Source organism: Maniola hyperantus, chromosome 22, assembly GCF_902806685.2.
Source record: "Maniola hyperantus chromosome 22, iAphHyp1.2, whole genome shotgun sequence".
NCBI classification, from domain to species: domain Eukaryota; kingdom Metazoa; phylum Arthropoda; class Insecta; order Lepidoptera; family Nymphalidae; genus Maniola; species Maniola hyperantus.
Window position 1 is genome coordinate 8,935,929 of NC_048557.2, and position 10,772 is coordinate 8,946,700.

A 10,772-nucleotide genomic window follows, 5' to 3' on the forward strand; every position below is an offset into this window, starting at 1 on the left:
TAGATACTTAATTGTCCATCTGGCATTGGATATTTAATTACTTAACAGACGAGAAGATTGCTAATAGTGTCGATCGACATTCCAACCTCATTATCAATAACTAGATGATGCCCGCGACTTCGTCCGCGTGGATTTAGGTTTTTCTAAAAATCCCGTGGGAACTCTTTAATTTTCCGGGATTTTTTTTTTTATATATACAGATAAGTAAAGTATGGAGAATGGATACTTGCCTATTGTTCCTTTTGTCTTAAATCGCTTTATTAGAAAACTAATCATACCTTGAACTATGCCTACTCGTAGACAAAGTTGTGCCAAAGTTTAGTAATATTATATTATAAACTTGGATAGTTTGTGTGACTCTTTGTTGTTATTGATAATAAGGTTGGAATGACGATCGACATTATTAGCGATCTTCTCGTCTGTAAGTAATTAAATATCCAATGCCAGATGGACATTAGTCTGCTAGCTTTTCACAGCCCAACAGTTTAATTGATTTTGATGACATTCGGTACAGAGTTAGCTAACATCCCGGGGCTAACATAGGCTACTTTTATCCCGGAAAATTAAAGAGTTCTCATGGGATTTTAAAAAACCTAAATCGACGCGGACGAAGTCGCGTCATCGTCTAGTTTTGTACATTTCCTTTCAAATTGCGAAAGTTTTGTGTCATTGGTCCAAAGAGTGATAGATCGACAAACTACAACAATTACTTAATATTTATTTTTCATCCTGGAAAATCGGAGTTCTCACAGGATTTTTATTAAACCGAAACTTACGCGAACTAAGTCACGGGCATCATCTATTAAAAAATAATTTATATCTAGTAAAAACTTCTTGTTGCTGAAGCTGTGGTAGCCTAGTGGCTAGGACGTCCGCCTTCCAATCGGAGGTCGGGGGTTCGATCCCGGGCACGCACCTCTAACTTTTCGGAGTTATATGCGTTTTTAAGTAATTAAAATATCACTTGCTTTAACGGTGAAGGAAAACATCGTGAGGAAACCTGCATGCCTGAGAGTTCTCCATAATGTTCTCGAAGGTGTGTGAAGTCCGCCAATCCGCACTTGGCCAGCGTGGTAGACTATGGCCAAAACCCTTCTCACTCTGAGAGGAGACCTGTGCCAGAGCACAGTGAGCCGGTGATGGATTGATCATGATGAAAAACTTCTTACATGCAGCCCGGGGTCTTTATGTATCAACTCCTCATGTTCCAGCAGTAACTCAACAGCCTCCACAAACTCGGCGTTGATGGCCTGCAGGAGGGCATCCTTGGTCTGCACCCCCATCACCACGAGCAGTTCTAGCATCTCCATGTTCTCTCCATCGATGGCCAGGGTCAGGGCTCCACGACCGAGGGCATCCACGCAGTTTATGTCTATGCCCTGATTCTTTAGGTGTATGGCTTTTTGGAGAATCCTGGGAATTTAATTTAATTATTATTATAGTGAATAATTACATAGATAGACCATATTCATATTAATATTTTAAATGCGAAAGTGTGGCTGTCTAACTGTCCGCTAGCTTTTCACTGCCCGACAGTTTAAACGATTTAGTTGAAATTTGGTACAGAGTTAGCTTACATCCCGGGGACATAGGCTACTTCTTATCCCGGAAAATCAAAGAGTTCCCACTGATTTTTCAAAAGCTTAAATCCACGCGGACGAAGTCGCAGACATCATTTATTATTTAATAGATTGCTTAAAACGCACTTAATAAACTACGAAAAGTTAGAGGTGCGTAACCGGGATCGAACCCCCGACTTCCCGACAAGAAGGCGGATGTGTTAACCACTAGACTATCGCGGCTCTTAAGCGTACTTATTCACTACTAGCTGATGCCTGCGACTTCGTACGCGTGGATTTATGTTTTTAAAAATCCTGTGGGAACTCTTAAATTTTCCGGGATAAAAAGTAGCCTATGTCCTTCCCCGGGTTGCAAGCTACCTCTGTACCAAATTTCACCAAAATCGGTTGAGCCGTGAAAAGCTAGCAGACAGAAAGACAGATACACTTTCGCATTTATAATATTAAGTATGGATTGCTATAATTTAAAATGAACCAATGGAGGCCTTTCTCATTTAATTTCAATAGATAGTAGATAATGCCCGGATTAGGATTTGTAGGGCAGTATTTTATCAATTTCAACTAATTCCGCGCTCATACAATAGGATAGTAAATAATTTTCTAGTTGGAAATGCATACAATGACCAAAATCCTCTTACTAGTATTTGCTACTTATTCGAGCAATAATTAGTTCGTGTGATTGTGTTATTAATTGGACATAACAAATATAGCACTTACCTGCAGCTGTTATTGATTTAATGAAGTACGAATGCATTGATAAACCATAAATAAACCAATGGTAGAGAAACTAGAATAACTCTACCAGATTATACATATAAAACTTCTTTGTTTTATACACTACTAGCTGGACCCAGCGAACTTCGTACTGCCTAACAGTCGATTCTTTAAAAAAAAAAAAACTTTAAATTTTTCTCTCCATAAGAACCATCCTCGTACTTCAAGGAATATTATAAAAAAGAATTAGCGAAATCGGTTCAGCTGTTCTCGAGATTTGCAATCAGCAACACATTCAGTGATTCATTTTTATATATAGAGAAGACTAAATGATGCCCGCGGGCCGCGACTTCTTCCTCGTAGATTAAGGTTTTTTAAAAATCCCGTAAGAACTATTTTGATTTTCCGGCATCAAAAGTAGCCTATGTCCTCCCCTAACGTAAGCTAACTCTGTACTAAATTTCATCAAAATCGGTTTAACTGTTGGGCCTTGAAAAGCTAGCAAACAGACAGACACACTTTCGCATTTATAATATTAGTATGGATGGTAGGTACCTACTCTATATAGGTACTTAACTTACTTTCTTACATTAGCCATGTCCCCTCTCTCCACGGCGAGCAGATATTTCTTCTCTTCCAGTGTGAGAGCTTTTGGTAAGGTCGGCAGCTTCATGGACTGCCGTCGTACCATCCCAGGATCGCCCTAAATATAAATAATCTTTTGTAGAGGTTAAAACCAAAAATATGAAGGTACATCTCTATATATAAAAATGAATCGCTAAATGTGTTGTTGATCGCAAATCTCGAGAACAGCTGAACCGATTTCGCTAATTATTTTTTTATAATATTCCTTGAAGTACGAGGATGGTTCTTACGGAGAGAAAAAATTAAAAATTGCCTGAAAAAGAATCGACTGTTAGGCGGTACGAAGTTCGCCAGGGCAGCTAGTAATACATATTATAGGTATATAAAAGAAGAAGCTGTGATAGCCTAGTGGTTAGGACGTCCGCCTCCTAATCAGAGGTTGGGGGCTCGATCCCGGGCACGCACCTCTAACTTTCGAAGTTTCGAAGTATTTAAATATCACTTTAACGGCGAGGGAAAACACCGTTAGGAAACCTGCATGCCTGAGAGTTCTCCATAATGTTCTCAAAGGGGTGTGAAGTCTGCCAATTCGCACTTGGCCAGCTTGGTAGACCATGGTCAAAACCCTTCTCACTCTGAGGGTGAGAACTATAGAGCGCACTCTGACTTTGCTTAGACTTAAGACAGAGTTAAAATGAGACAGATGTGTCTCTCTAATATTTATATTAGACTCTTTTAACTCAATCTTAAGTCTGAGCAAAGTCAAAGTGCGTTCCATAGATCTCATGCTGAGACCCGTGCTCTGTAGTGTAGGGTATCACAGCTCATATTTAAGCTCATAAGATTACTATCCTAACCTAATTGAAGACAATAGGTACCTACGCAACAGTAAGACATTGTATTTGGGGCTTTACTGCTTGTAAACACAAATAAAGTCATGTACTTTGTCGTCATAAGTAACCTTCAAAGCCTATGTTAACGTAAATCCAATAAAAATCAGATGGTTTGTACAGTGCGTGGTACAATCACGTGCAAAGTCACGTGAAATATATTTCATAGTCAAAGTCAATTATGTAAACATCCTTGCAACAACTTTTAGGTTTCTTCTAAAGATGATATACAATTTAGAAAACCTACGAAGAAAATAACATTCTGCAGCTCGACACTATCATAATCAGACATCCATACTAATATTATAAACCTGTCTGCTAGATTTTCATGGCCAAACAGTTTAGCTGATGAAATTTGGTACAAAGTTAGTTTATCTCCCGGGAAAGGACATAGGCTACTTTTTATCCCGGAAAGTCAACGAGTTCCCGCGGGATTCTTAAAGGCCCATCCGTTTAACCGATGTTTATGAAATTTTGGTTCAGAGATAGCTTGTTTTCCGGAAATTGACGTAAGCTACTTATTATCCCGGAAAATCGAAGTTCCCACGGGATTTTTCGAAAAACCTAAATTCACGCGAATGAAGTCGCAGGCATCTTCTAGCTTATTATAAAACTGATTAGAGAGAGAGCCAGCGCGTGCCAGACCTTCGTTATTTTATAAAAGCTGAAAGTTTATCTGCGTACCTATCGTCCCCAACACTGGGAGGAACGTTTGTTTGAATGTTTGTTTGGATCATGGTGGCTCGCACTTGGCCGGTTTTTTCGGGTAAGTGATACTTATAGCAAACAATTTGTTTATTAGAATCGCTATACCGTCACCGTTCCAAGATGGATTTTTAAAACCATATAAATTTTGACGTTATACTTGCCTCGAAAAACAAGAGAACTTTGTTCTATTTATTTCGGGTTGGTTAAAAGGATCTTTTGAAAATTTTGTTAGATGCAGGGAAATTCTGTTGGAAGATTACGATCACAGCTAATTCGGACCGTCCCGTATAGATTTAACATTGCGATAAGAAATCATGTAAAAGATTAAGTATAATATCTAATTATGATGAGTACTTACGCCCTCTAAATCATTTTTATCTCCCATCTTGATATTCGTAGCAGGTTGCGGTCGGTGGTTAAGATAGAGGGCTACGCGTCCCCATAAGCAAACCCTGTAAACAAAATTAGATATTAGATTCCTAACATTACAATAAAACTTAAAGCTAGCCTTATCTAATTACTATACAAATCATGCCTGCGTGGAATGGTGCCAAGAATACTGGCAGCTTTTCTGCGCTGGATAGCCAGGCTGATCCGTTTCGCAAAAAATTTGCCAGCCCTGTGGCTATTTTTTGTGATATACAAAAAAATTAAAGTGTTATTTAATGTACGATAGTACCTGCGGAACCATTCGTGTGCGAGTCTGACTCGCACTTCATTTCATTGTCCGGTTTTTCTTAACCTTCATTTCATTTGAAATCAATTATTATTGTTAAGCAACGTTGACTCAAGTCGGTAGCTGGATGGATGATCTACTTTGGGGATCCAAATTTCGCCTTTCCACTGTTCCTTATTTGCCTCCATGCCTCGGAGATCTCTGTTATTTAAATTATGCCCCGAAGCTATAGAGCCTACGGCTTTGGCTACGGCGTAGACATAGTAGTACTACGACGTAGTATATCACCACAAATTCAGAATCTAAATTCTTTTATATCTTTGCATTTGTCGAATGTTTTCATGAAATAAATGTTACTGTAACTGTTAATGTGTACTATGTTTCCATTTTATTTTTGATCACATAACAAGAGTCATAGTAAGGAAGCCAAAGCAATAACAATATTTTCAGTTAATCCTATTCACGCCGGTAAATGTCACCTACAAGACTGTTTAATTGAATTGTTATTGATCACTAGAAATGCTTACATTGTATTTTTGACAGAATTACGAATGTGAATAACCTACTTACATATGGAGGTCATATTATTAGGTGTGAAACTTTAAAAAAACCGGCCAAGTGCGAGTCAGGCTCGCGCAACGAGTGTTGCGTACTACAGTCGTATTTTTTCGACATTTTGCACGATAATTCAAAAAACTATGATGCATAAAAATAAATAAATACCCTGTTTGAGAATGCACAGGCAAATCCCTTTCATATGATACCCCACTTGATATAGTTGTCTTACTTCGAAAATTGAAAATACTAGTTCATGACCACAATAAAATATTTTTTGTGTGATATAACCACAAATTCACGGTTTTCAGATTTTTTCCCTAATGTCTGATGTAAGCCCTACCTTCCTGCCAAATTTCATGATTCTAGGTCAACGGGAAGTACCCTGTAGGTTTCACAGACAGACAGACCTGTAGCCTGTAGGTGTGTAGACAGACAGACAACAAAGTGATTCTATAAGGATTCCGTTTCTTTCGTTCTTACTTTTTAACCACCGACGCAAACAGGGGCGTTATGAGTTTGACCGCTTTGTCTGTCTGTTTGTTTGTTTGTCTGCTGTGGTATCAAAACGCTCAAACGGATCAGCATCAGTAGCAAAGCGAGCATCAGTTGGTCTAAATATATAAAAGGAGAAGGTGACTGACTGACTGATGATCTATTGATTACAGAGGTTTGAAATTTGTGTAGTCCACGAAACTTATGCCCGCGACTTCGGGCATTACTAAATACATTTAGATATACAATGAACCTTAACTTGCTATAATGGCTGCTTTTTCCTGCATGGTAAGCAGTGGGAGGCCGGGCGGTGCATTTCGCATGCTGCATGTTGCATCATACAGATTCGACCTATTTCAGCGGATTATAGCAAAGTCAAGCTTTTTTTTAAATAATATTAGCCAAATTGCTGACTAATATTCCCTTTCCCCTCCAATTAAGCGTAAAGCTTGTGCTAGGAGTAGGTACGACAATAGTGCAACGGGTGGGATTTGAACCGGCGACCTTTCGGTTTTCAGTCCGCTCCTATAACCGTTGAGCTATCGAGGCTATAGATATATATTTTGGTTCATTGTATATCATGGACTTCCGCAAAGTAACGCCTGCTTCTATACAACAAATACATTTGGCATTAAAATGTCCAAACACAATTATTTTGTATTTAGCATGTTTTTCTTTTAAACCATTGATTACTCGTATAATTGGATTGTCCTTAATCAGCCGAAATGGACACCTACTCATAATAGTCCGGGAGCCCGTAACACTGAAAGTCGGTACCATCGTCGCGGATTCGAGAAATAATGAAAATTGGCTGTGGTAAACCTACTATTATTATTATTGAGTACTAATAGACCATACGAACAAAATGAGCTCGCTGAGAGGAGGTAGGTACCTACCTATGTCTTGCCAGAAATATTTTAATTAATTATTTATCATTAAAAACATTAATGTTTCATTTCATGATAAGTTCAGTAGAGCATTTTATAGAAAACTTATTCGACTTCGTCCGCGTGGACTACATAAATTTCAACCCCCTATTTTACGCCTTTAAAGGTTGAAATTTCCAAAATCCCTTCTTAGCGGATGCCTATGTCATAATAGCTATCTGTATGCCAAGTTTTAGCCCAATCTGTTCAGTAGTTTCAGCTGTGCGTTGATAGATCAGTCAGTCAGTCAGTCAGCTTTTCCTTGTATATATATAGACTAGCTTATGCTCGCGACTTCGTCCGCGTGGACTGCACAAATTTCAAAAACCTATTTCACCCCCTCAGGGGTTGAATTTTCAAAAATCCTTTCTCAGCGGATGCCTACGTCATAATAGCTATTTGCATGCCAAATTTCAGCCCGATCCGTCCAGTGGTTTGAGCTGTGCGTAGATAGATCAGTCAGCCAGTCAGTCACCTTTTCCTTTTATATATTTAGATTTATATTTTCAGTAATAAATTTTTACACTATTATTATCATTAATCTTCCAAACAAATTCGAGCAATAATCAAAAATGTACGGAACCCTCTCCACGCGAATTCAACTCACACTTGTCTGGTTTTTGACCATTTTTATATGCTCTTTCATCATCATGGTATCATGTCACGGGCTCTCTTCCTATAATGGACGTAGGTAGGTATAATAGACATAATTATTATAATGAACGACAACAGACCTTTTACGCGTAAATTTAGGTAACCCGTGAATTAATGCTTAAATGAATAACTGCAAAAATAAAGCTTTTTATTAACATGATTAGCTTATGCTCGCGACTTCATCCGCGTGGACTACACAAATTGCAAACCCCCTATTACATCCCATTAGGGATTGAATTTTCAAAAATGCTGCTGTCTTAGCGGATGCCTGTGTCATAATAGCTATCTGCATGCCAAACAGCCCGATCCGTCCAGTAGTTTGAGCTGTGCGTCGATAGATCAGTCAGTCAGTCAGTCAGTCACCTTTTCCTTTTATATAATATATAGATAGATTAATACCTTTAAATGCGAAAGTGTGTCTTTCAAGTCTTTTCATGGCCCGATTTTGACGAGACATACAAAGATAGCTTGCATTCCGGGGATATATCACATAGGCGTAGGCTAGGTTCCCACGGCAATTTCACGCGGGCGAAGTCGAATGCATTATCTACGGTTAAAATATCTGCCTCCAAAGTCCAATCAGAGTCGATCCCGCGCGCGCACATCTAACTTTTCGAAATCATGTACCTACGATATAAAAATCGAGCATAAAAAATATGAAGGAAAATATCGTGAGGAAACATGCATGCCTGAGAGTCCAGTACCCGTAGTACAAGATTTTCCGTCTCACCAAACGAAACCAAATTCGAGAGTCGTAATACTTCCGCGTTACAGTAAAATGGACCTAAACAGCCTTGAATTGAAGTCAAATATTCAATGCCACTGATTTTAATTTCGCAATGTTTCCGCTTGGAGCGCTGGCTGTAGAAGTGTAGACAAACTTGAGCTTTAAAACAAGGTGTTTAAGATCCAGTTTACTGTAACGCGGAAGTATTTCGACTCTCGAATTTGGTTTGGTTTGGTGAGACGTAAAATCTTGTACTACGGGTACAGAAATAAAATAAAAGTTTGGAATGACTGTCTTGTGTGTAGTAGGTACTAAGTACATACATAGATGATAGAGCTCGTTGACTAGAGTTGTTGAAGATTGCGTCTTTTCAAAGAGATAATGTACGGAGCCCCTTAGCGAACTCGCAGAATCGTTATTGTAGGCTCTACATTTTTGAGTACGGCCTAGAGTTGAACTTGTTAACCCTTTGAAAGGGTGCGAACAGAAAACAGAATAAGTACCTACTAAAGTTGATGTAACATTTTTTTATTATTAAAACAGACTCATTACATTCACTCAACTACCTGACTATTCATAAGCACTTGTAAAAAGTTTACATGAATAAAAAACATTCTATTCTATTCTTTTCTATTCTATTCTATTCAAGTCGAGCCTCGTGGCTATCAATTGATGAACTCCTTCGGCAAAGTTGCGTGAAGATGATTATGTTCTTAGTGTAGGTACTTTTTAGGAATATATGGGAAAACTAGCTAAAGCCCGCGACTTTGTCTGCGTGGATTTAGGTTTTCAAAAATCCCGTGGGAGCTATTTGGTTTTCCGGGATAGAAAGTAGCTTATGTCACTCTCCAGGCCTTTGACTATACCCATGCCAAAAATCACGTCAATCCGTTGCTCCGTTGCGACGTGATTGAAGGACAAACCAAGAAACCAAGAAACCAACAAGCCAACAAACCAATACACCAACAAACAAACACACGTTCGCATTTATAATAAGGGTACGTATAGGGCTACCTACCTACCATTTGACGCGTGCCAGTGACGTCGAAGCTTCGACGCTTTGTTACAAGTTCCCTAACTGTCATGTGGTAAGTTATACACTGTCTACACACTGTGAACTACGCTTAAGAAAATAATACTGTAATTTATAAAGCTAGCTACTCACAGGCCGCTACGGCTGACGCGCAACACTCCTGCAGCATGTCCCTCCACCCTCACTTATATACCTTCTCCTATAATCCAATTAAGTAAGCCTACACGATGTATTTGTTGTGGTTTTACACAGGTTTTCACGTTTTGTGACGTTGTTCAAAGTCTATCGAGAACGTGATGCTGGGTTTCACGTGCTTCTCTGCGTCGGATCCCTCATTTCTGAAGGTCGTAACCCCTAGCGACCTCCACCTTTTTTGATGGGGAGGGACATCTTCTTAAGATATCCGATGTATGTGAGGAAAGTTTTTTTTTATTCATTTGAATTGACAATCAACAGTTCTAGAGAATAGATGCTATTTGATTCAGAAAGCCGAGACAGTCAACTGGGATTTCTACCCACTAAAACGCCCCTCCATTCCAGCACCTCGGGACCCCAACGTCTATCCCGAACGTGGAATGGCGACCTCGCACTGGAAAGCGCGGCGTTGGAAGACCCCCCACTAGGTGGACGGAGGACATCAGGCGAGTCGCAGGAAGCCGCTGGATTCAGGCTGTCCGTGGCGTGTGGATTGTGGAAGTCTCTACAAAAGGCCTATTGTCCAGCAGTGGACGTCTATCGGTTGATGATGATGATGGAAATCCCCTCGGCGACCATCCATCCTCCAGGACCTCTCATTTCACAATCTTCACCACTGGCCGTCAAAACTGATTTTTCTGGATTTTCAGACTAATGCATAAAAAATGACTTTTCACGCGCCATTTTAACTTTTTGTATCAAACATGTCAAAAGTACGATTTCAGTCCTTATTTTTAAGGTGAACCGTGCATAATCATTATTACCATCTCAATTGTTGTGATTGGCTGAATTTGTGCTATTCTTGTTGCAACAATGCATTGTAGCCAATAGTGAGCGAGCATTAACCAATCAGAGGTGATTGCGATCGTGACATTGTAGTTGTCATTCTAACGCAATCGCGCAGTCGTACTATTGACATGACAGTTGACCCATAAAGATCTTCACCAAATTTAAATGAGACCAACTTTTAAGTAGGTATATACCCTTTCAAACAAAAAAAGAATTTTCAAAATCGGTCCAGGCGTCTTCGAGTA

At 39.3% G+C, this 10,772-nt stretch overlaps 2 protein-coding genes across 7 annotated transcripts in view; one reads left to right on the forward strand and one right to left on the reverse strand.

Annotated features, from left to right (window-relative positions):
- Positions 1–2,105, forward strand: part of LOC117992806 (ras association domain-containing protein 10-like) — a 238,002-nt gene extending 235,897 nt beyond the window's left edge. For both annotated transcript variants that reach the window (XM_034980520.2, XM_069506257.1), the window contains one exon: positions 2,095–2,105. The gene's annotated coding sequence lies outside the window, so the exon portion shown is untranslated. The remainder of the gene's footprint in view (positions 1–2,094) is intronic.
- trpl (transient receptor potential-like) overlaps positions 1–9,701 on the reverse strand; it is a 47,198-nt gene extending 37,497 nt beyond the window's left edge. For 2 of the 5 annotated variants that reach the window (XM_034980765.2, XM_069506177.1), the window contains exons 1-4: positions 9,529–9,669; positions 4,836–4,929; positions 2,876–2,997; positions 1,170–1,413 (exon numbers count right to left, since the gene is read on the reverse strand). In XM_034980765.2, coding sequence (XP_034836656.1) covers positions 1,170–1,413; positions 2,876–2,997; positions 4,836–4,862 — 393 coding nt within the window. In that variant the 5' untranslated portion in view covers positions 4,863–4,929; positions 9,529–9,669. The other 3 variants (XM_069506178.1, XM_069506179.1, XM_069506180.1) reach the window with 3 other exon arrangements.
- Positions 9,702–10,772: the final 1,071 nt, after the last annotated feature.